The sequence below is a fragment of the Venturia canescens genome, chromosome 6 (genome assembly GCF_019457755.1).
Source record: "Venturia canescens isolate UGA chromosome 6, ASM1945775v1, whole genome shotgun sequence".
Classification (NCBI taxonomy): domain Eukaryota; kingdom Metazoa; phylum Arthropoda; class Insecta; order Hymenoptera; family Ichneumonidae; genus Venturia; species Venturia canescens.
In genome coordinates this window covers 5,221,845-5,247,511 of record NC_057426.1, presented here as the reverse complement: position 1 = coordinate 5,247,511, position 25,667 = coordinate 5,221,845, and the positions used below count along the sequence as shown (strand labels likewise).

The 25,667-nt window shown below is 42.4% G+C and overlaps 3 protein-coding genes across 5 annotated transcripts in view; all 3 read left to right on the top strand.

Moving 5' to 3' along the window:
- Window positions 1–95: 95 nt before the first annotated feature.
- c12.2 (von Willebrand factor A domain-containing protein c12.2) lies at window positions 96–14,289 on the top strand. 2 transcript variants are annotated; one of them, XM_043422684.1, is made up of 19 exons: window positions 96–650; window positions 1,420–1,500; window positions 1,742–2,151; window positions 2,247–2,411; window positions 7,506–7,664; window positions 7,924–8,154; window positions 8,231–8,440; window positions 8,522–8,682; window positions 8,793–9,075; window positions 9,399–10,103; window positions 10,180–10,557; window positions 10,743–10,894; window positions 11,017–11,446; window positions 11,554–12,311; window positions 12,459–12,769; window positions 12,877–13,128; window positions 13,205–13,599; window positions 13,709–13,947; window positions 14,035–14,289. In XM_043422684.1, exons 1-19 carry the CDS (start codon window positions 542–544, stop codon window positions 14,147–14,149), a joined length of 5,544 nt encoding a protein of 1,847 aa, XP_043278619.1. In that variant the 5' UTR covers window positions 96–541; the 3' UTR covers window positions 14,150–14,289. The 2 variants fall into 2 exon arrangements, with proteins under 2 accessions (XP_043278619.1, XP_043278620.1); XM_043422685.1 differs by lacking the exons at window positions 96–650; window positions 1,420–1,500; window positions 1,742–2,151; window positions 2,247–2,411 and adding an exon at window positions 5,366–5,624.
- On the top strand, window positions 2,433–5,388 carry LOC122412814 (uncharacterized). Of its 2 annotated transcripts, none has more exons than XM_043422690.1 (2): window positions 2,433–3,225; window positions 4,274–5,388. In XM_043422690.1, the coding sequence occupies exon 2, from the start codon at window positions 4,297–4,299 to the stop codon at window positions 5,362–5,364; it is 1,068 nt and encodes a 355-aa protein (XP_043278625.1). In that variant the 5' UTR covers window positions 2,433–3,225; window positions 4,274–4,296; the 3' UTR covers window positions 5,365–5,388. The 2 variants fall into 2 exon arrangements, with proteins under 2 accessions (XP_043278625.1, XP_043278624.1); XM_043422689.1 differs by having other exon boundaries at window positions 2,434–3,225; window positions 4,269–5,388.
- Window positions 14,290–15,704: 1,415 nt separating the features above from the next.
- The window catches only part of hwt (heavyweight), a 151,843-nt gene continuing 141,880 nt past the window's right edge, over window positions 15,705–25,667 (top strand). Inside the window, exons 1-2 of the mRNA XM_043421398.1 lie at window positions 15,705–16,015; window positions 17,280–17,847. Coding sequence (XP_043277333.1) covers window positions 17,644–17,847 — 204 coding nt within the window. The 5' untranslated portion in view covers window positions 15,705–16,015; window positions 17,280–17,643. The remainder of the gene's footprint in view (window positions 16,016–17,279; window positions 17,848–25,667) is intronic.

Sequence of the window (25,667 nt, the reverse complement as noted above, 5' to 3'; positions counted from 1 at the left end):
TCGAAGTTGAGAACGTTTCATCCATCGTAAAACGACCACGGATCCTGTTGAGTAAATGCTTTTGCTAGAAACGTTTTGCAGCCATCATTACGAATTTTCGATATCAGTTCCAAATATAGAACTGGAATTCTATGATTAAATTAATTATTCAATCAATACCATCAATTGTTATTAATCGTTTCAATAATAGTGTTTGAAAATTTGTTGGCCCTTTTTCTCTTCGTAATTTCGAACTTTGGACCGTGTTCTAGAGCACGTGGTGATGCAATCGTCAACTGTGCGATAATATAATGACGCGAGTCTATTCCAACATTCTGAAGTCCGAAATCAGCGTGCGTGTGCAGTTATTAAGTTCTTTTCAATTATGACAGGGAGTGATTTAGCATTTTTTTACAATTGAGTTTCGCAAATGATCATTTATTTTGTTAATTATTGAATAATCGAATATTCTTTCCCGACGAGTTGCTTATTCTATATTTGAGGTTAAGTGCAACTCTTATGTTTACGTAAATTGTGCCTTGATGAGTCGAAAAACTATACAATGTTTGTTAATTTAACTATTCCACGACGATTGTCAACCGTTACGCGAATTTTGGATCGATCCAGGCCACTCGATCTTGGATTTACATCTTTTACACGATGCAAATCCGGTAAGTTTTTAACAGGTGTTTTTTTTTTCCGAATTTCATCTCAGCTGACCGAGCGTGTACAGTTCTTTTCAAAAATAACATTTCCTATGAATCTCAAGTATGTTTTCATCGCATTTATTTGGCCTATTCGTATAATATTTTTTACAAAATCATATCAAATGTCGGAACTTACGAAATATACTCGTAACCAGCACAATTTTATTACGATCAATTTTTTCATCGGCTGAAATGAATCGACCCTTTAACGAGAAAGTTTCAAGGAAGAAACTCGGCCAATCGAGCTCGTGCAATTTTATCTGAAACAATACACTAAACAATAAACCGAAGTAGACTTTCCCTTCACAACCCCTTTTCGTCTTAGACCACTTTTTAGCAACAGAGAGCACTAAAATGGGCGTGGAATAATTTTTTTTCGTACGGTAAACAAACGTACGAAAAATCTCGACAGCAGCCTCCCAATTTTCTAAGGCGTTCGCGATTGCACATTACTACAACACATTTTTATTCTTTGTTTCTTCTCTAACAAAATTACCCGCACTAGAGTTGAACGTTGATGAAGTTTTAAGGTGGTCCACATATTCCAAAACCTTTTCAATCAAAATTGGGGTGTTTTTGTATTTAAAAAAATCTTCGATATTCATGAAAAGTCGTGTGAGCCTACGAGCCCCTCCCCGTCCTCGCGGGAGGGGGGAAGTTAAGGGGTTGAAATTGTGAATTCCTTTCCACAAACTTTGAAGCGTTTTAATCATGCTTTGTTCGTTTATTTCAGATGATTTAGTCGTCACGATTAATGATGTATCGAAGAAAATAAAACCGGCGAAAAATCCTGAGTACGTGCCACGAAAATACTGTAAGTAGATATTATTTTTTTGTTATGACCTTTGACAGGAGTGTCATATCGCGCAAAGCCTCGTAACTCATTCGAGTGGTTTTAACATCGATTAGCAAATAGAAATTTATCATTCTTAGTACGAATGAAAATCTATCCACAAATTTACATACGTTTTGATTATTCGATGCAGAGAAAAAAAAGTCTATTTGACGAATGATTTTCGTAGAAGAGACCATTGAAAATTGCTTTTTTTCCACAGTCCTGAAAAAGCAGAGTCAAGAAACGTTGGGACACCTTCGATGGATGCTTCAAAAAGATCTACTGGGCCAAGACATTTTTCTGATGGGTTCCCCGGGACCGCGACGACGAAACCTCGCGATGGCCTATCTCGAGCTGACTGGCCGAGAGGTAGAGTTCATAGCCCTGTCTCGCGACACGACGGAAGCCGATCTCAAACAAAGACGCGAAATCCAAAGTGGCACTGCAACTTATCACGACCAGAGTGCTGTCAGAGCTGCCAAAAACGGGCGCGTTCTTATTCTCGAAGGCGTTGAAAAAGCCGAGAGAAATGTTCTACCGATACTGAATAATTTATTGGAAAATCGTGAGATGCACCTGGAGGACGGACGGTTCCTTGTACCGTCCGAGCGCTACGATAAATTATTGGAGGTGAGAAAACACTTGGCATCATTCCACAGAGTGGACGATCCCTCAATCGTGAAAAAGCCAGCACGAGCTGCATCAATAAAAATTCTCCTTTGCAGGAGCACAGCCAAGCTGACTTGGATTCCTGGGGCTTGATTCGAGTGAACGAAGAATTTCGCGTGATCGCGTTGGGCTTGCCATCGTCACGTTACCCCGGTCATCCATTGGATCCTCCTTTACGATCGCGATTCCAGTCCCGACACGTGTCAGCACCAACTTTTCAAGTGAGCGCAGTTTCATCGGCCTCTTCTCTCTCGTCCGCTATGTTTTTTCATAAAAATTTTTATCGCTCGGTACGTACTTAAAGAGCAGAACCGGAGCAGCAGCAGCGAGTGATAAGATCGAATAATTCAAGAGATTCCGACGTTAATCGTACGACGATGTCAGCCAAGTTTTTAAATTATGCGCCATCTCTTCTGTGCCATTAAAAGTTTTTTCAGTACTGCGCGGTGTGTGCGAACGCGTGGCTCGCTGAGAAAGATATGCGACGGAATCCCGGAGCCGCTTTGTACGATTTCATTAAATAATTACGATCCATCGGACAGATTACGGTCAAAGTTGAAATTCTGGAGCTTAATAGTCCGGCAATTTGACGGGAGGGACACACGACAGGAAGAGAGCAATCCCAACGAATCTTAGGACGTCGAAAAAACTCTGTCACGAATTTGGGATTTCGAGGAGTGAATATTTCATGAGGAGAGTCGCTGAAACATTCTTTTGCGCTCGAATAAATGTTTGGAAATCAAACGTTTTATAGAGCACTGCGGAAACCTAAATTCCAAAGCTCAGAATACCTCCTCGGAGACAGAAAGTTTCCATTGGAATTTCTCAATTCAACTCGATGGGGTTCTACTGTATGGGTGGGACAACATCGTGGAAGAAAGGGCGAGGAAGCGAGGGGGTCAACCCTTTAAGCGTAACATCCCCTCCGAGCTCACAAATGTCGAGTTTCCAGCTCTCTCTCCTGTGTACATAAACTCGATTCCGTGGCTGCGCGATGGTCACAGACATCGCAGTTTGGATCGCGTGTCCCAAACGGTACGGATACCTTAAGCTCTTTTTCTCTTCTCTGCCGTCTCTCTTTCCTCGTTTTCTGTCATCCCCCAACGACTCGAAGTCAATACTCTGTGAAATTTTCACCGATCAACCACGCAGTGAAAAATTAAGGAAAAAAACTCAATCGATTCGCTACTCCGCTCATCAAAAGTAAAAGTAAAAGGACAAATGTTCATCATTAGAATTTAATCACGAGAAAAAACAATTCTTCAAAGTCGCTATTATCGATAAAATTTATTGCATTTTCTAAAATTGTTTCATTCTTCGTCGGCATTGAGGACGAAAAATATTCAGTTTTCGGCATCCTTTGATTCGTGCGGCATCAGTGATGCTCCTGGAGTGGGAAAAATATCCACGTGGTTTTCAAACGGAATCTTCGAAAGTTAGTGACTTCGCAGCTCGAGATCGAACGCACCGAAATTATATTTTGACAGATTTTATTATATTGTGAGAATCGAATTGTCGTCGTTCGTTAAAAAAAATCTTCCAAGAATGCCAATTTTTTCAGTAAATCGAATAAAAATGTGCTCGAAATGGTGAAACTTAAAAGACATTAAATTCAAATCATTCAAAGTTATCGGTAGCAACTAAAATGGAGATAAAGCAGAGTAATTGAACGTTCAAACGGAATTGTATCACATTAAACTGACTCGAATAACCGAAAACGACTCGGTGCGTGAGTATTTATGGCAGAAACGATTACGAAAAGGTTCGTTGACGCAATCGATTCGATAAACCGGCCTTAACGTCAATGGAGTTTGTCAAATTTCATGAAAATTTCCGCATCCGAATGAAAAAGCCCTGAAAAAATGAGAATTCGAAATGAAAAATTTTGAAAATTCGATGAAAATAGTTTGATACATTTTTTCAATACCTTTTTTCAACGTCTCGATGGAACGATCGGGCAAGGAAATTTTCATTGAATAAGAGCGAACGATGAGGTCGATGTCTTGACAGAAAAAAAAGAATTCAGTGTAATATTGAAAGAAGGAATGATAAATGATGAGTATTTTTGAATGTATCAGAACAGGTGGGAATCACGATTAAGGAAAAATGCCTGCCATATGGTCGTCTTCGGAGAGACCAATGAGTGTTCGTACGGTGTGGGTGGATGGTGTACGTCACGCGATATTATCTTCGGATGATCCAGCTGGAATATCGTATCCTCGGGTTCGAAGGCATTCGGCAAAATCGACGAGCACGAAGAAGACGTATCCACGATTGAATTTGCGTTGCCGTGTTGATTCGTTCGAGGATAGGCGAACGAGCGAGAGTTTGGACAGTTGTTTCGTGAATCTTCAAGTGGTGGTGAACGAGCCAGCGGAAAGGGCGACGGAAAGGCGAATAGCGCGTCGTCAGTCGGCTCCCTCGTACTGTAATCGTCGGGGCACCGTTCAATCAAATTCTCGTAACTTTATTGAGTTCAGACTCGACGAAGTGTTGAATTACAGCGAAGATCGTACGTGCAGAGCGAGTCGACAGTCGTCTAGGAAACGCGAAACTGATTCGGGCCCTGGACGGACTGATTATTCACAAAATAATCTCATCTCGTCTGAGATTAAGACTTCGAAGAAGAGTTTGTTCGAGTGTGATCGTCACTGTCGACGTTACAGTGAGGAAATTACTCAAACTCCGGAAACCCCATCGAATCTTTTGTCCGAACGAGTTTTACAGTGGATGGATCTTTCCGGGAGGACTGTCAACGTCCCTTCCGACGAGGACAAACTCGGCGACGTTAAAATCAACTCTTCAAAGCCGAAATTCTCGAAACGAGATTGCAACGAGATGGCAACGAAGGAGCAAGTCGTTGTACAAAATTATAAGATTCAGACTGAAAATAAGCTCGAAGAATTGAGCACGAGACGGACCAGAAGCAAGGGACCGAGCTCGAAGGATCGATCGGACAAGTCAACTGTGAATACTTGTGCAAAGATTCAAGAAACAAACGTCAACGATGATTGTGACGATACGAAGATCCCCTCGAAAATTGAAAACCGCAAAACTTCGACGAGGAGCAAGGAACCGGCTCTGATCGCGCGCCCTCAGCTTCACATTTTTATGCCTGACTTGAATTCCAGTGGCGATGACACGTCTTCCGAAGAATCTTCCTCTAAAAACTGAATCGGGCTTCCTCCGAATCACTCGATAGTAGTTTCCTCGAACGAGTGTAGCTCGTGCGTGCTTTTCGCTAACCTCGTCAATGTTAATCACACGCTTTCGAACTTAACGCGAGAAATACCGTCAGAAAAATGACTCGTTGCGATCTACTCTTGTTCACCGTCGTTTTTGCTGTTTGCATTGAAGCATCATTTTTTTTTATGACTAACCACAGACTTCGAATACACAAAAATGGAGAGAAAACACTCAAGAAAAACTGTTCCGTAAGTTCATAGTGCGGATTTTTCTACGTTGTGCTTTCAATTTTCGTAAACTTTTTTTTTTTTTTACTATTTTGATGAATTCTCAGATGTACTGCACATTGACGCTAAGCGTAGCGTGAAAACAAATTATACGAGTCTTAAGTAGCTCATGCACGAAAAAGGGCGTTCATCATTCTCCCATAATTGAACGAGCCTTGCTCTTGGAACATTAACGATGCAGCTTGTAAAGAAAAAAGCAATCATTTCCCAAGTTACGATCGCTTTAAAATATTCTCGGACTGTTCGAACAAAGAATTTATCGCTGTTTTTCGACGAGCTACTTACAGCTCGGAACTCAGTTATAATTAAAATAACTTGGTCATCATTGCTCGAGGCTCTCGAACAGCGATAGTTCAATTTGGACACTATTCGTGTGTAAAAAAAGAAGAAAAAGATTAACTGCAATGACTAACGGTGCGAACTCTAGGCTGGTGGTAATTTACTCCTACCGAAATCCGAGACGCCGACAATTTTGTTAAGGTGTGCGTTTTTCATCTAGCGTGCGCTCTATCACCGAAACGTAAATTACGTTCTGGCGAAATCGCGTGTTTCTCGGACGACTATACCCACGAGACGACGACGAATCTTTAACTATCATGAGACGACATATTTTTTAGCTTAGTTTACTCGGAAACTGACATCTCCTGTATATTAAATTGTGTAAGTGTGTGCGAGCACGCACACACACAAACTGCAATGTTCGAGCGTTATCCATAGACTCGTTAAAAAGTCGTTTAGGCTACGAATTTGCAGAGAAGTTCGAAGACACGTCGATTCGACACTTTGATCCGGATTTTCGGTCCTCCGCAATTGTAAATTCAAGCGTTCAAAATCATTGCTCGTTCTTACTCCAAATTAGCACTCATAAGATCAAAGTCACTGAACTACGTTTGTGTCCTTTCAAATTATTTGTCAAAAATAATATTTGTTCAGTAAACAAAGTTCCTTATCATTAGCAAATCTCATTGGAATAGTTGAGAAAAAAATATGAATTCGTGTTATTTGAAAAAATAGTCTAAATCCGAGGTGCTTTAGCTGGTTGAAAATTTTCTTTTGAATTTTCGGATTTACAATTTGAAGTATTCGAATCATTTTTCCAAAAGCTCACATTTTTGGGCTGCACGATTAACAATGATTTTTGTTAAATCTTTCGAACGATTCGATGTTTTTGTAAATTGTGCTCCTGCCTCGGGGAGATTGATATTAAATAAAAATGTGTTATTCACTCTTTCACTGTTCGAGAAATCTCATGAATATTCCATTGGAAAGCTTTTTCAACACTAAATAGCGCTAAAAGTATGTAGCTAGAGATGTTATACTGGGAAACGTGAAATCGTATCATTATCGTTGATCGAGCACTCAAGATTGTGGTCCTATTCAATTCGAACTTTCCGATGAGAATCAGAACCCTGCAATTTTCGAGGATTCCGTGCCATTCGGCACTTAGTCGAATTTGAAATGTATATACATATAGATTTGGATCGTGTTCGAGGATGGTACATGACTACCACCGGAGCGTCGAGGAAGCTTTTCAGCACCTTTGTTCGTTAATCACTTTGCAGAGGTACGAGTTAAACAGCCAAAACCGCAGAACATTCCGCACTTCCACATGCATGTGGTTCGTATTCGTGAAACAATGTGCCTCTTCAAGAGAGAATTTTCAGCCCCTCGCTTTTATATCTGATGGGATTCAAGAGAAAAATACTTGCGAACTTTATCTCGAAATAGGCCACTGGAAACGGTTTTATCACATTTCTCTGTCTTTCGTATAAAAATATACAAATTTTCAATGATCGTTTACAATCAATAATGCAACATTCTTGTGTTATTATTTTTTTTCAGGAACAACTAGAAAGTTTGAAAAATTTAGCACCGAGTGTGGATTCTGCAAAGTTGTCTCAACTTCTTTCCTGCTGCCATGCACTCGTGTCCCCCGAAGCTGTCGATCTTGGACTTCCTGATTTTCCACTGGAGAATCTTTCGAACGGAGCTCTGATATTGGTATACAAACTCAAGAATTTTCTACTTTTATTTGACTCAAATTTTTTTTCTTTTATACTTAAATTTTACTTTTACATTCGTCTGGAATTATTCAGGCAAAATTTGGATTTATTTACATTGTCAAATACGTGAGAAACAGTGTGAAAAGTTTAGGGCCCCAGGCAGCTCGAACTGCAACGTCAGTTGACAGTGTCCAAACATTTGTTTCGAACGAGGGAAAAATTGCAGCATTTTCATTACTGAAATTTGTATTCCACAGGAAAAATTCCCCAGTTTGCCAGCTCTCGACGTATTCTATCGATTTTATCCATACAAGTTATTTTTGGGCAAAGAAGGCAGAGATGCTGTGGAGAGTGTTCTCAAGACCTTTGCCATTCTGGAGGCACCCCAAAATCGCAGAGAATTCTCTGGCAAAATATTGGGCATCGATAAAAATGAAAATTCAAGTACAGCTACGTTGCATCGTGATGGAGAACAAAGTACTTTTGATGTGAGTCAACCAACACTATGAAGCAAGATAAATTCAGCAAAAGGACTAACTTACAGATCGCCTAAACGTTCAACAGATTCCCAGTGGTTCAGGAGCACACTCAGACGTCGAGAATCTCGAATACGTTGAAACGAATTATCAGAACAGTCTCATATCTGATCTGATGATTTCTCATTCGGCAATGGATTTTTGTATCATTGGACCAAAAGGCTGTGGGAAATCGACGGTTGTCAAAAAGTTGGCAAATTTATTAGAATACGAGATAGAACCGATCGTTCTCTATCAGGTAGAATTTTTACGTCCCTTTATTTAGAGCTTTCATTCTTCCCAAGTTCAAATATTTAGTAACTTGTAAAATATGTCTTAGGACATGACGTCTCGAGATTTAATTCAACAAAGAACAACACTGCCGACAGGAGACACCGTTTGGAAGGATTCGCCACTCGTTGTAGCAGCTGTTAGTGGCAAAATGGCTATTTTGGATGGAATTCATAGATTACACACGAGCACTTTAGCCATTATTAACAGGTGATTGATTGTAGTTTTACCATTGATTCAAAAATTGAGAAAATAGATTTGCTGAAAAAAAGATGGAAAAATTGTATTTTAATGAATAAATCGAATGTTTCTTCCTTTAGGTTGGTTCAAGATCGAGAGCTGCAGTTACACGACGGCAAGAGAATAATGCGACACGATCGTTACGACGAAATAAAAGCAGAGGGCAATAAATCAGACGAAGAGATGAAGAATTCAGGACTATTGCGCATGCATCCGTCGTTCAGGCTCGTCGCCATCGCGGAACCTCCTGTCATGAACAGTTCTTCCGGCCAGTGGCTCAATTCCGAAATTCTAAGCTTATTCAACTTCCACGCCATGCGACCTTTGGACAGAGCTGAAGAATTGCACATTATACGATCGAAAGTACGTGGAAAAACACATTTATATCTTGATTCTCTTCGAAAGTAATCAAAACATTTTCCAAGACTCTCATTTCTCGATTTTCTTTTCAATAATTCATCCGAACGGACACTTCGCCATAGAAATGCATGAATTTTTGGTATTTTTCGAATTGACTAAACTACGATTTTAACGAGTTGAATAGAAAAATTGTCCCCTCAACGATACTTTTTTTAATCATGTTGATTGCCGTGATCGAATGTTTTTTCACAAATGGTTTCATTAAGTTTGGTCTTTGGGACGGAAAAGGTGTGTGAAGAAGAAAAATATATTTTCGTATATTTCAGTACGGAGAACCAAGCAGAGCGGTGACCAAAATAATCGACTTGGCCCACAATTTGCGATCATCGTCAGACCCGACTCTCCAATCTCTTGCGGGATTCTTCAGTACCCGTCAATTATTGAGGATAGCAGCTCGCATGAATAAATTCCCAAACGATGACGTTTACGAAGCTGTGCAACGAGCTTGTCTGGGCAGATTTTTGCCAGCATTGCCTAGACAAGCATTGGAGGAAACTCTCAAGCGTTTGGACGTGCAAGTTGCATCATCAAAACGCACGAAGGAAGAAAAAATAAATTGTCTGATTGACGAGGAAAGCGTGACGATTGGGAACACAAAAATTGAACGTTACAAAACTCGAGCGATGACCAAAGTTCCTGATATTTTGTTCTACGACGTGCCACAACATTTGGCTCTGCTGGAAATTCTCATGCAAGATTTTGTACTCGGCCAAAATATTCTTCTCGTTGGTAACCAAGGAGTCGGGAAGAACAAAATCGTCGATCGGTTGTTGCAGCTTATGAATCGTCCCAGAGAATATATTCAATTGCACAGAGACACGACTGTTCAAACGTTAACGCTACAGCCAATGATTCGAGACGGTGTTGTCGTTTATGAGGATTCACCGCTCGTTGCGGCCGTTCGTCAAGGACACGTTCTCGTTATCGACGAAGCTGACAAAGCACCGACTCACGTAACTTGCGTTTTGAAGGTATTTTTTTGTCATAAAAATGATCGAAGTTATGATCACGAATTCAATAAATTGAAAATGTCAATATAACTTTCAGACGTTAGCAGAAAACGGTGAAATGATCCTCTCCGATGGACGTCGTATAATTCCGGCTGGGCGTGAAAATCAAAACGATTCGATGATACCAATTCACCCCGATTTTCGAATGATCGTCCTCGCCAATCGACCAGGTTTCCCATTTTTGGGTAACGATTTTTTCGGCGCTCTCGGCGATTTGTTCAGCACTCATTCCGTCGATAATCCGGACTTCAATAACGAGATTGAGCTCTTGAAGCAATACGGTCCGAATGTGGATGAGAATATTGTTCAGAAACTGGTCAAGGCTTTTGGAGAACTGAGAAGTATGGCTGACCAAGGACTCGTCTCTTATCCCTACTCGACACGAGAAGTTGTGAATATCGTAAAGCACTTGCAGGTGAAAAATGAATTGACAAATAACATTGAGAATAAATTTATAATTTAACCAAATTATTTAATCCTGTAAAGAAAACCTCCAATGCACATTTTTCGTGTCATTGTGCGGATCGTTCGTAAAATTGAAAATTTTTTGTCAATTATTTGTCTTGTTTTAAGCCATTAAAAGAAGACAATTATTTGCAGAAATTTCCTGATGAACCATTGGCCAAAGTAGTTCAGAACGTTTTCGACTTCGATAGATATTCACCCGAGATATTTGAGACTCTCGTGACGGTTCTCCACAAGTACGGAATCCCGATAGGCACAACGTCTAAGAATGTCACGCTAGCGAAAGAGTGAGGTTTTTCATCTCCACTTGAACGATTAAAAAGTTTTGTAAAACTTGCTATAATGATTTCTAATAAAATGAGACAAATGCCAATAGTTTCGTTTTTATTATCCTATTTTTCCTTCGCAGATTTCGATTGCCGAAAGTAACATTGGCTGAAACGTGGAATGTTTCATCGAGAGGAAAAGCTTTACCGGTCCAAGAGAAATTCATCAAACTTTCGTCCCCGAGTTATCCGTCCCGGAGTAATCGAATAATGGATAAAGTCGAGGCTCGCTCGAGTTGGTTTACCGAATTGCAAAATTATTGGTACATTCCCTTGGGCGAAGCATCCAGTATCGGTGCCGTCGCTGTGTCCAAAGGCCTTAAAGGAGATGCGACCGATGATAGAATCCACGTACTCGCTACAAATCCGACCAGTATTTTTAGCATGACTTCGCAGTCCGAAGAAATTCAAGAGATCTCGATCAATGGTCATTTTAACCCGATGAGAGGAATCTATCCCAAGTACACAATGGCTACCGATAAGTCTGACAATCTTCTAGTTCACGAAGGAACGGTAAAGATGCCCTGATTTTGCTGTATCAATAAGATCGTGGTGAGATGAGTGTTTCTTTAGCACTATAAATTTCATCATTTTTAATGATTTTATCCATATTTTTACAGTCGAATGGAAGTTTGTTGATAAATCTGGAGAGTGGCTCCGTGCAATCGATTCAGACTTCTTCGTTGCTCTCTTCGGCCAGCGAAAAGTGGTCCCAAACCTTTGGGAACAGGTCAACATTCTGGCGAATGTCCGGAGATTTATTGAGATCGGACAATTTGGTTATTTTCTACACTTACAACGAGGATAGAATTGAAGCAACTAACATGGAAACTTTGACCTCTTATTCCATGACATTGCCATGTAAGATTGAGTCGCTCCTCGTCCCGTCGAGCGACAAATGGTTGATTCAGGACACCTCGAAGAACCTTTATGTTCTTCAAAAATCTGGGGAGAACGACCCATGTCCGAATATTTTGAAAGAGATTGCTCGAGTCTCAGTAAATAAATCGCCAAATATTGGTCGCCTCACCGGAAGTTCCAATTCCAATATGGACGACGCCTTGCTCGGCAAAGCTTTGAACGAACAAATTAGTTCACCCAATAGAATTCTCGCAAGTGATTCGACTTACGCGAGTCTCGCCATTGGTTTCCCCGAACTCGAGGGATCTAACGAAATTTATACTTGGCCAAGAAACGAACGAGTTTCTGCCTCGAATCCCCCTCTAATTACGGAACAAGGACAAGTCATAAGGACTTTACCATCCAATAAAGTTCCGGAAGAGGTTATTCCGGGTGACCCCAAAAGTCAACGGTTTTCTGGATTTTTGGAGATCGTTGATCCTGTTAATCAGACGAATCGATATTTGGCAATACCCGAGTAAGTTCCATGCTCGCATTTATCTCTCATTATTGCTGAATCTATTTCGAAAAATGCGCCAAATAAATCTCTGAATTTCTTAGCACGTCGTTGAACATCGAGAAAATATTAAGAGAAGCTTAAAACTTGAACTGATTGGATTCTCAGACCAACGAACGTTCCGGTCGCGAGTCATTGGATGTACACGAAAGAGCTGCCCGTCCACGTTGCAACGACCTCGAACAACGGCCTCGTAACGGTGGATGCCGGCGGTTGTCTTCGGATGTGGGAAACATCCCCTGCGAGCATTCACCAGTCCCTCAAAGCTTGGCGAAAAATGGTTGGCGACGATGGTCAGTACCTTCAGGTGACGAAAGAGCGAGATTCTGGTTTGGATGTCAGTAGCCCGAAACATGGAAAAGTCGACGAAAAGAACGAGCCACACGTTGGAGGGAATACTTGGGCTGGAGGAACTGGAGGTTTGAGTCAACATACTTTCGGACCGACCGCCGACATTTTTCTAGTACGAAAATTATTTCGTCTTCGTACGGACAGTTTAGCTTAATTGGAGTTTGTACAACTCCAGGTCGAGATACGGCTGGTCTCGGTGGGAAAGGTGGTCCTTACCGTTTGGACGCTGGTCACACGGTCCATCAGCTGAGCGACGAAGAAAAAAATCTGGTACCGGAGCACGTGAGGAAAGCTGCTCGAGAAATGGGCCAAAGAGCTTTTAAACAGCGACTGAAAGACATAAGGATGAGCGAGTACGATCACAATGTGTACTCTCAATTCCGCGACGCCGTTGCGAAACAAATTCAGTCGCTACGAGTTATTTTGGGTACAAATTTCCTTTCATTGTTCCATCGATTAGCTTGATTGTCGAATAAACTAAAATTTCAACTGTCAAATTCCAGATAGCCTCCAGGCTAAAAGTAAAGAGCGTCAATGGTTGAAACATCAGACCTCGGGTGAGCTCGACGACACAAAGTTGATCGAAGGTCTCACAGGTGAGAAAACGATTTATCGGCGTCGAGCTGAGAAGGAACCGGAATTGGGTGCTGCGCAATTAAAGCCGAAGCGATTGAAGCTCGTCGTCGATGTATCCGGAAGCATGTACAGATTCAACGGTTACGACGGTCGTTTGGATCGCGAGATGGAAGCTTGCGTCATGGTGATGGAGGCCTTCGCCGGGTATGAAGCGAAATTCCGGTACGATATCGTCGGTCACTCGGGCGACGACTGTCACATTCCTTTCGTCGATCATGCTCAGCCTCCTGCTGATAATAAACAACGGCTCCAAGTTATCAAGGTAAAAAACGCCATCGAATCACTTAATTTTCGACTCCTCGAGGGGTGAAAATCAACAACACTCTCCCATGCAAAAAATTTCGTATGTCAACTTATTTCTACATGCGTAGACGATGCACGCTCATTCCCAGTACTGCACGTCCGGCGACAATACTCTCGAGGCGACGCAGCGTGCCATTACGAGTCTTGCCAAAGAGGACAGTGACGAATCGATCGTCGTGGTTCTGTCCGATGCGAATCTCGAGCGTTACGGAATTCCACCCTCGAATTTTGCCAAAGTTTTGACTTCAAACGCGAACGTTAATGCTTATGCGATTTTTATAGGTTCCCTGGGCGATCAGGCTAACAGGTAAAACGAGAAAAACATCTCAAACGGATGCACGCATACTCTCGACGAAAATCAGTTTCTACGATTTTATTTATTACGCTTTTTCAGGCTGATCAAAAAGATGCCTGCTGGTCGGGCTTTCGTCTGCATGGACCTTAAAGATATTCCACGGATTTTGCAACAAATATTCACGGCATCGGTACTCAATACGAGATCAAACTGATTTTACGGAAACGAACGACACTATTTGATTTCTGCTGTGATGATGTCATTGTAACTAATAACAATATCGTTGACAGAATTTTTTTTTATTCGAAAATGAAAATTTTTAATTCTCATAAACCGATTGTTGCCACATTACAATTCTCTGTACGACTGCTGTCATTTTTTTCATAGGGTATGTCTGCAATTTAGTGACGTACGAAAATGGACGTTATCGATATATTTGTCGCGATTTGACATCATTCGAATATTGTCGAAGATGAAAAATGCCAAAAACTGGAAAGGTAACTCGTGGAGATGAGACATTTTTTTTCTGTGAAAGCGATTAGAGGATCAGAAACGTTTGAAGAATTATTCATCGCAAAATAATGGAGGAAAGTTCGTCCATCGTTTTTCTGTCGCACTGGTCACTTTTTCTTCGGCATTAGCGACGCAGTAACGAGAAGGGAATATCCGATTGGCTGGGCACATGACTATGTCGAGTTTACCGAAAGTGTAAGGACTGGAAACTATTGATCAATCGACTCAATATCTTTTCGGAAAAGATTCTCAGATTCTACGAATTTTCCCACGAACGAAAGAAATTGGCTAGTTAGTAGTTAGCACAAACGAAGCCTCGTCGTCGTCGTACTCGTTGGTTAAGAATATTAGAAAATTTATGGCGGATGTTACGCGAGTTTTGGATCGCCACCTGGTGGTTTTGATTTTGATGCTCGGCTGACGGCTCCCACTCTGCAGCGCTCGAAGCGCCATAAAAAGTAAAACACATTTTCACAACACCAGCACAAAAAGGTTTCCGTTCCGCGAAAGTTGAAAATTTAGCCTCAATTTTGTACTCAAGAATAGTTTACGCTACACGGGAATCGAAATACTGTCCCTTGTTCTCTTTCGCCGGCGCTTCGGAATAATCTACTGTGTTTATCCCTAGTCGCGTGATGTACTATTTTTTCTAGATTTTATCGATCACAGATCACAGTGCTCAGTGTAAAAAGTTATTTGGTAAACAAAATAAAGAGTATTCCTGTTTTTCACACAGAAAATATCTAGAAGATCTTGACTCCTTTCTTTTCAAATATAATTAATTGTGGCTTAAAATGCTACAAGTTGTTACAACACAGTGACCTCTATACTGCAAGCACAGGACTATATTTAGGAGGTAGACACGCGCGTGCGACGTCTCATTTTCTGCGGCGTTTGCGCGTAGAGTGGGAATGTGTTAAGTAAAATTTTGAGGATAGTGGGCCGCTGCAGGTATATTCACAGAGGGAGGAAATTTCAAGCGCTGTGTTGGATAACGAAAGAATCGACGAGAGGGTGAAAAGCTCTCGGGGTACTCGCACGAGCAGTTGATCGTTTGATAGTGGGGGGAAGCATCGTGCGCCGTGGCGACGGTGGCGACGGCGTCGTTCAGTGGTTATTCCCCGAACTACCAGAGGGCTGAAAATACTGGAATATCAGCGAGCGACCAGAAGGGAAAGCGGCAAAAGGGGATTAAGGGGAAAGTAAGAAAGAAACATCAGTGGCAGTGGCATTAGTAGCACGCCGGCCGTTGAATGGAGCGGGTGTGGAAGCGCGTTCAGAGTGCCGGGCGTCGCGGTGTAACCGGACGTTGCGGTTGTCCAACTCAACCCTGTCAGTTGCACGTGGATCAACGTGCTAAACGAGGCGGTGGCGCAAGCGGTGCCAGAAAATCTCGGGGCCCACAAACAATCGTATGCGCTTGTCAAGTTCAACCGTGTCCCGTACATCCTGTACTTATTAGAGTTCGACGCGCTAGACCTCTGAACAGCTGCGATTGCCCAACCGATTCTCAAACTTGTCCACACGCAGGAGCCTCTCGACCTTCCGCCTCTCGTAGAGTCAGAAGGTATATGAACTAAGTGAATTTTCAAAATTATCTGACCATGCAAAACGACCAAAAATTTTTTGTTTTTTCCTCAATTTGTTACGGGATCTGAGAAATGCATGAAAGTTATTCCATTTCGAGAAATGTCGAATACTTTACTCGTGAAAGTACTCGAAAATTTATATTCGTTTCGGACATAAATTACGTATTCAGAAACTCAAATAAAGTCTTGCGCTCGTGGGAATTTCTTGATGTAAGTTGGTAAATTCCGGACCGGGATAAAAATTATTGAATTATTAAGTTCTTTTTTTTTTTCTTTCGTAACTGAAGTAATTGAAACTTTCTCTGGTCCCGGAGCAACTTGTGAGAGTTTCGGCCAAATCGAGTTCGCAAAAGTTTGTTTTTTATCCTCAAATTTTTAATTACCATATCTGTTAACTCCGAGTCCTTGCAATCTTCATTTATCATTATTATTTGCCTTCGAAGAGTGGACTCGATCCACGAGGCAAGAAATTTTATCATTTCCTGGTTTCCGAAGAATTGTGTCGATCGATCAGGCGAAAATGCAACGTTTTAGCCCATTCGTTCGTGACAACATCAAATATTGACTCTGATCATCGATATCCACTTTTCTCGCTAGTGCAATCGTCCCTCTTTTCCATCACATCACCTTCATTTTTACACACAATTTTTTCAATCAATCTTCCGGGCTCGAGGAGGTGTCTCATATTTTAGAAAATTCAATACACTCTCGAGAATCAAAACTTGCTGTTCGACTACTGAAAAAAGCTTCACATTCATTGGTGTTCGATGTTTACGTGCCTACGAACCATGTCAAAATTCTTAACGTTGTTTATCGTCCGTTCATTTCAGTTGAATGAAAATATCGTCGATTCAACTAGTTTTTGTTGAATGTACTAAATATCGGCCATTTTGAATAAATACACCGAAAGCCCCGATAATTTTATACAACTAAATGAGGTTATGTTCGACGACCAACATTTTTTCTCATTCTAATGACTGATTATAAAACGGAAAGAAAAGTGTCGTATTTTAATTACGAAAATTCTTCTACAAGAAAAACTGAGTTGCGGAACAAGTGTCTGTACTCGAGGAATCATCTTGAGTCAAACAAATGAACGTTTTTTGTCAGTTTTATAATATTTTTCTCCCCATCGAACGTCGAGTCCCCAAATCCCTCGTCATTTGTGCGATTCCTTACGGTTTCGGGGGTTCGGTAAAAATGACGAATATGAAAAGAGAAACAAGAATGAACATTTTTCAGATGCGATTGTCCGGAACGACCGTGCCGTCACAGTGCCTCGGGCGTCGTATCCCGTCGACGTCCTCAAGGCTCCTTCTCTCTGCCATCGTCGTCGAATGCAAACGTGCATCTTCCTCGTCAGAACAATAACAACGGATTGAGCAATTGTAAGCCCGTTTGCGAGTGTCCCGAGGGCCCGGGTTGTCCTCACACGTGTTCGGACGGGACGTGCGATTGCGAGGTAAGGCCGTGTTCGCATACGATCAAACCGTCTCGGCGCTCACGCAGGCCGTGCGATTGCACCGTGCAGCCTTGTTTACACACGAAAAACAACGAGGGACGAATAAAGCGCGTGAAATATCGTGTCCGGCGCGCCGGTTGTGCGATGGCGCGTTGTACCGCCGAGCTGGCGATGTTGAAAGTACACTGGGAACTAGCGACCGAATGTGCCCCGTGCAAGCCTCGCGCTCTCACGAGAAGACTGTGCCGGAGACAACAAAGTGACAACGAATTGTATCGCAGCAACAGCTTCAAGTTCGAGAGATTCGAGAGAACAAAGGACGACTGTCCGAGCCCGTCTCGCAAGCCGGTAAGTCAGATTTCTCGCTTTTTCACAATCCTCGATCTCATCGCGCGAACAAAATTTATTTCGACCTCAAACGGAGGTCGAAAAAATCTGCTTTTTCATGATTTTCTCAATTTTTTTTCGGGGAGATCGAAACCCATCGTAACATCATTCTCGTTTTTGAAGAACGAGGAAATTTATAGGACGCCAGGTCTGTTTATCATCACGCAGTAGAATCAATTTACGAGCAAACGTACTCCTGGGGTGAAAACGACGTCGGTCATGCGTTAGGAAATTAAAAAATGGGTCACGACTCCTGAGGCCAAGATCGTTGGCCGGAGCTTCCTCGATGGCCATATATTTTTTCATGGGATCGAAAGAAACAATTTCTTCCATATACGTCTTGAAGAAATGATAAATCTTTCGAGCATGGGCTTATTTACGTTGAAAAACGGTTTGACCTGCCTGAGCAGCGATCGTTATTTTTACATTTTCGTTGATGCATTAAAAGGTGAGTTTTCCCTTTCTGAAAAAAGGGAAAACAGAAGACGAGAATTCGTTCGCATCCTGAAATTCGAATTGTTCGATTTTCGGTGCTGGTAAACTTTGATTACGGGATTTTATGTTTTTCACTATTTTTGCCTTTCTCTTAGTGATTTTTATTTTCATTCATTGCCAAGTTGGTTCGAGCCTCTCCAAGGGTGTTGTCCACAGTTGCTATTGCCCGGAGCATCGTTGTGCTAATTTTCGCACGAGGCCCGAGGCAAAGTGTGGAAAAACTGGTCGCCTCGGTGAGCTGGATCAACAGCTCAGGAAAGCTGTTCCCAGCTCTCAAGTATCGATGAGGCAGTTGGTGCCTCCGAGTGGTCTCTCGACGAAATAACGAATGCAGCTTCCGCGTACACGTTGCGCTTCGTTAAATTTTTCTAACCTTTTCAAACCGCCTCCGATGAAGCTCCGACAAAAATTTCAATTAATTCGCCGTGGCTCCCTCCCTCTTCCCACACTTCTCGCTGGAAGAGAAAAATATCGCAAAATTGGCTGCCTCGTTTCAGGTAAATCGCTCATTCGCTTTTATGGATTTTAATTTACGGTTTTATGGACTGCGGCTACGCAAACTGTTCCGTTCACTTGTACAATCATGGCAATGTTATTTTCACAGCATCCAGTGTGCATCATCCACGAGAGGGCGAGAGAGCGAGAGAGAGAAAAGTCTACACTGTGATACAGCACACGAGCCACGATACATATATTCGAGCGAGGCGCTAACCTACCTCTATGTTCGGAGAAGAATGCCCCACGGGATTATCGACCGTTGTTCTTCCTTCTCTCTCTCTCATCCCGAAAGCATCATCTATGTATACATGCAGATACATGTATCTCATAAGTACATAGCTCTGGGTTGTTTTAGGCCGCTTTTCTCCGCCGCGAATTCCACGGTCCTTGACACCGGAAGTTATTTACACCGGAATCATTCTCCTGCTTCGTGCACGTCCTTTTTATTTCTCCCCTTTTCGTCTCTTTTCCACAATCTACCACGATGGCTCGCTACATTTCGCTCCCTTTGCATTCGCGCCATCGATTCGCTTCTCTGTAAACGCTTTTATATGCTCCTTCGTGCATCCCTAATTTTAGACACTTCAAAGCCTCGAGCGATTAGACCGAAAACGTACCGTTTGAAAAAATCATGCCAATAGTCATTCCCAGGCGGCGGGAACGCGTGCAATGCCACTTGCAATCTGCTCAATTTCCACTTTTCTGACAGCTATTTGCTCCATAGAATTTCAACAGAATTTTGAGCCCGTTCTCCGGGTTTCCGGTCCATCGAAACTCGGAGTCGATTATCCGGTTGACGGGAGAGAAAAATAATCGGGGGTCGAAATTTTTTTAACGGAATACAATTCGCAGACACATTGAATCGAACTTTTGGTTATTCCAAAAACGTAGTTTCTGGCAATAAAAGTTCTTGAAATATTGAACTTTGACCGCGCTTTGGAGATGAACTTCCACCGACACTGACCCTCGTTCCGGAATTATTTCACGATCGTTTCAAAACTACGATCATTTTTCCATCTTCTCCGCGGGGACTTTGCTCCGGCGTCCCACTCGCTGGTCCGTGCGAGTTTCCTCGACGACATTCCCTTACTCAGACTCGTTATACTCTCGTCAATCTTCTCTCCGAAAGCCCCTCGTTTATCATCGCTATTTTGGCACAGACCATTAACCGGTTCGAGATTTACTTTTGTAATTTAAACCGTGAATTGCCAGGTTTTACGATACGAGCGATAAACAGTTTGGGACGTTGATCGTCCGATTCGCTTCAAATATTAGCTTCAGCCAAGTGCAGTCGGTTGGAGTATTTTTGGGATTTTGAGCTCAACAGAAACTGAGGACAATATCGATTGAGCCTTCGCTCGAGATACACAATAGAGAAAATGCGCGGTGAATTATTCACCGCCGCTTTCCGATAACTCGCGTTCCCGTTCGTGTGTGTACGAGATCCTCCGGGTCAAATTTTACTTCGTCGGGGCAGAGTTCATGACCGGGGGAATTTCGATTGGAATTAAAATGACGAAAGTTTATTTCGCTCCCTTGAGCGATGCAGGCTTTGGAATCTTCTGCTATTTTTTGTGAAATTTTCAATGCTTTTCTCAAATAAGCGTTCAACTGGAAATCTCTTCGTCGCCTGATTGTTTTCGTTTTTTAAATGAGCAATCGATGAGTATGAAAATTCTGAAAAAACACTAATCCGAGCTGGTGTTTCAGCGATTTCAAATTATCTGTTTTCGGAGTCCGTTCTCTCACTTTCCAGTGCTCAAATGTTTATGTGAAAACTTCTAAAGTGATACGTGCCTGATAGTATGGAGTAAAACGAGCTGTGCACAGCCCGAAACCCCTCAGGAACCCCCGCAGTGAGTTTCCACGAACTTTTGTGTATAGTATTCATTTCCCACTGGGCAATCTATCGTCGCTTTCCAAAATTTTCGTATCCCTCTTCCCTCTCGCGTTGGGCGAGCCCTCGAAATTGGCGCATCGAATTTTCTCCGGGAGTCGAAAGGCTCGTAGATCCGATAAGAAGGAATTTCTGGGCGGTCTCTTTTCGAAACGTCGATCCTCCGAGGGCTTGGGCCGCATTTCGAGCGACAGTTTGAAACTCGATTCATTCATTTGACTCATATTTTCATTCCATTTCCCACTTAATTGATGTATTCGCTTATTTTTTCGTTCAATCATCCACGTTTCGTCTCCACATTTAAATCTTCAATGAAGCGATGCGTCGAATGTTTGAAAATTTCGTAACAGGAAAATCTGAAATGATAAATAACGTGAACGAGCTCAATCGAAACTTATTTTTAGTCCCTTAGTGTTCGAGTTTCCTCCTCAATCTTAATGGCGAATTTTTTTTTTCCATTCCAAGGTTATTGAAAATTGAAGTTGGAGTGAGAGATTGTAGGATGATAAATAGCAGGCGGAGAACAATTTGCCTGAGTTTCTTCAACTTAAATGATTGTAAATTCAATTATACCCTGATCACGTCTGAGATTCATAGGGCGAGAGCGATCTCGGGGATGATCGTGGGGCCCTTGTGGGTTAGCAGCCGCATGCCGGTATAGATTTTACCCAGTTCGTTTTCAGTGACCATAAAAGGGTAATCATACTCGTTACACATCGTGAATACGAGTGGCTTGATTGCTCGGGTGGGCAGCACCCTCGGGATTGAAGCTCGTACGTCCTCCCTCCATCGGCCTCCAAAACCGTCGCGTTTCTACATAATCTTATATTTTCCGACGTCATACATCGAGGTCCAATAGTTTTCAATCTTCATTCGAATAATCTGCTGTTTGAATACCTGGAATTAAGACTGAGCAGCTAACACGAATTCGTTCTCGAAATAACCTGCGAACTGCCTGCCATATTTCTCCCTACGAGAATAAAGAGACAACACGAAAGTCAAGATTCGCTTTAACTTCGATTCTTTATAGCTTTGATAAATTTTCGAGCTCATAACTCCGCAAGGAAACGGTTTTTCGCGACACGCGCTTTCTCGGAGATTCATTTGCTCCTACCTGAGGAAATGGACCAGGTTTTTAGATCGGGGAACGATTTTTTTCTTGACTACAGGTTCATTGCGACAATTTTCGCTACATTTTGCACGTTTCATGTTCTTATTCGTAAAGATGAAAAAATTTCCATTGATATCGTATGTTTGTTCTCGGGGAATGCTATTTGTCCAAGGGCTATGTGTCCTAGTGCATGAATAAATTCTGACTCTTTCCCTTTTCATCTCTCTCTCTCTCTGTCTTTTTCCAGTAGTTTCGTCCTGCTAAAAGCTTTTTGCCACAAATTGGGTCGCGGAACACTCTAGACTTCCGGTCTGTGACGAGGGTTTATCCCTTTTATGCACGTATTCATATATACATTGTATATACATACACACATTTCGGACATGCTAGTGACCAAAAGGCCCGGTGCTAGAGGGTTCTTCACCTTCGAGTAATGTGGGTTAAGCTCTTTTCGTTGCAAACTCTGCTCTTGTGATCCTAGCTCGCTTTCTCTCTTGCTCTTTCTCTCTCTCTCTCTCACTCTCTTTCTCCCTCGTTGTATATTTAACCAGAAAAAGGTTTTGCTAGACGAGGAGAGGGAAAAAATATCAGAGTAAGATTTTGCGAAGGCGTTGAGACGAGGGGGATGGCCCAACGTTCCGACTCTATATCGACGTCGAGTCAAAGCTGCTTAAAACGAACTTTTTTATCATTCTACAAGTCTCGATATTCTGTCGGCTTTAATCGAGTGTAAAAATTATTGCGGTCCAGTTTTTTTCCCCTTTCGATAACCCTTTATCTCTTGAAACGTTACTTTCAAGTCGAGGCCAATAGTTATTCGCCAATTGTGCTCTGACGACTGAAATGTGTCAGCGAGGTTGACGGTAGGTTCGGGTGGCCGCGAGGTCATTCACTCCGTACGAATCATTCGCGAGGAGCATCTTTTTTGGGTTTCCGGATAATCAGTGACTGATTCTGTCGCAACAGGAAAGTTTTGCTGTGGGCTTCACAGTTTTTGGGGGTTTCACAGGCCCAGGGAAATTGGCTCAACGGAGATTAACACGAATGCATAAAATGCTTGGTGGAATGCTTGGAATTCGAGCAGCGAGATTATCGTTTCAACTCGATCCATTTTTAGCGAGTAGCCTCGAATACAGAGCCCCATCCAAGTCAATAAAAAGCGTAGCGAGCGGTGGATATCTCAGTGACGAAGCGAAACAGCTCAAGCCCCATTTCGCAATGGGGTTTCACCTGTCAAAATCGACTCGAGCTTGTTGATCGCATTCATTGTAGTTTTTCGAGGATTCTCACTGGAAAATGCTGCGAGTCGAGTGGGATAAATGCTTTTTTTATCGCCCAGTCACGTCCAATTAGTAATGAGAAAAAGTCGAGAGGCACCGCGAAGAGAGCAGGCGAGAGGCCGCGTGGTAGTTGAACAACCACTTTGATAAATGGTAAAGCGGAAACGGAATTTCATTAGCGCCGTAAAATACGATTCGCTGGCCTTTAAAGAAGCTTGTCTGCGGGGAAACACGTCCCTTTCCACTCTCCTGACAGTGCCCTTATAAATATACACGGAGGAGGAGGGCCAGGCAAAGCGGAACGATTCCCGAAAAAATCGAATTTTTATTTATCATTAGAAAATTGTAAAACTTTATCATCGAGCCAGTCGGAGAAGCGAATTTTTATTTCGGTTTCAACGAAACTTTCACCCTCCAAAATACCTTCCCTTGCGTGTCCGGAGTCGAATTACCAAATTTTCGAATTTTTAGACTAAAGAAAAGTAACACTTTTCAGGGAGTTGTTCCGCCTTGTCTGCCCCTCCCTCTCACATTTGTCTGTCTCTTGCCGCAAGCATAAATACGAGAAAGTTTTCCTAAATGCACCGTCAGAAAATTTGCTGAAATATTCATGAGGATAACGCACGTGGCCTTTTGGTTATCGCTTGTTCTGTTTCTCTCGAAAGCTCGGGCTCTGACGAGGCGATGTTGACGCTGTGCAATCCCTCACCCTCCACCTTTTCCTCTTGAGAGAATAAAAGATGAAGTCTTCCCTTAAATAATAGGGATGAAAAAAATGCACGAGCAGGTTGATAAAAAAAACGTCTGTTGAGGCTCTGAAAGGAGCACGAGTCGGTGAAGTTTACCATACTCGACGAGAAACCTGTTGTGAAAGCTCTATAACCATGGCTTTGGACTCGCTTTTATTTTAATATCCGGACAATAGAACACAAGTAAGTGCACTCGAGGGATTCCTTTGTAGAAATTCTTACGTTTCGTTTAGGATTAAAATTCATTTTCCAACCGGTGACAGTTGCCGGGAATGGAGGCAACGCTTCTTCGTGCGATAATTGGAGTTCGAATTAGTTGTTAAATGAAGAAATTATTTGAAGTCAGTTCTTCGACAATTCGCTGATAATCGGCTGGCTTTTTCTCACATAATTTGTGATCTGGCTCTCTGGATCTCAGAAGCCTCCGAGCCTGCATTGGATTTCGACTGATTCGACTTGGAACCCATTGATAAAGTTAACTCCGATTGAATTCGATTGACATTTCGGACTTTTAAATTTTGACGATATTAATCTCGAAATCGAAAGCCCAGAGACAAGCTCCTGGGCTCGTTCGGTCACGTTTGTGTTGAAACGACAAGAATCGAAATCCCGAAATTCGATAGTGCTTACACCACTTTTTTTAAGTGATGAGAATTTTGGTCTCTCACAAAATATAATGGCGCCGCAACAATGGCTTGCCGAGAGTTTTCTGAAAGGATCTCCCGCCTGCTGTTGACGCTTGTAACAAAGTGTCGAATGTTGAAAATAAAAGAATCGATTGAAGCGAAGGAAAGTAATGTTGTTTGATGGCGAGAGCACCGAAGATGGATTCTCCTTTCAGCGTGTGCAGCTGAGAAGCATGTCGATATCGTCGTTCTCTTCGAATACGATTGTAAGGACGAGTCGAGCAGACTCCTTCGCGGTGTTACGAAACTCGGTCAACTCGTTTCTCCTCCAATTGTTGAATCAACCAGGAGAGATTGTTCCTCTTTCATCTTTTCTCTTTCACTTAAATTATACTTTGTAATATCGCCGTTACGGCGATTCGACGTTCGATAGTTCGAAGAAAAGTTTCCCCTCGAAATGTGCAAATAGCTAAAGGAGCTCGTAAAAACTTGAAACGTACTCTGCTGCGGCAAGTGAAACTTCAGCTTTCTCTCGACTCCCTTTCGCAAGGTGCTGCGTGTACTCTCGAAGCTCAGCTCTCCGCGGACGAGTCGGCAAATCATGTCAGAGAATTCGTTGACGTCTGACCAATATCGATTCGCTCTACTTGGGATCGAGCGTCGCGTCGCGCATCTCGCAGATTCGTTAAAGTTTCTGCGGCTTCCATGTCGCTTCAAACTTCGCCTTCTCATTCCTTCGAGTTATTGGAATCGAAGCTCGAATCACTACACTGATAAAACAAATCCGTTTATTGAACCAGCGAACTCGTTTCGTAGCAGGGAAGCCTGGCTGGGTCCGGGGGTCCGTTTGAAAAAGTGAAAATTCTACAAGACTTTACGAGAAGTAGCTTTTGAATGATGCGCGAAGACTGCGAGAAAGCAGAGAGGCTCGAAGCACATTTAATGATCGAAAATATCGTTTTTTTATTCACCGACTCGGGCTGAATTCTCGAAACCTTTTCCCCCAACTGCGGTCACGAGTGAAGCACTTCTGCGTGGAGAGCTAATGAGCTTTATGCCTTTTATAAAATTCGAACGTACAAAAAGCTTCGAGGAGGGAGCAACACGTGAGAGGAAAAAGTTTCA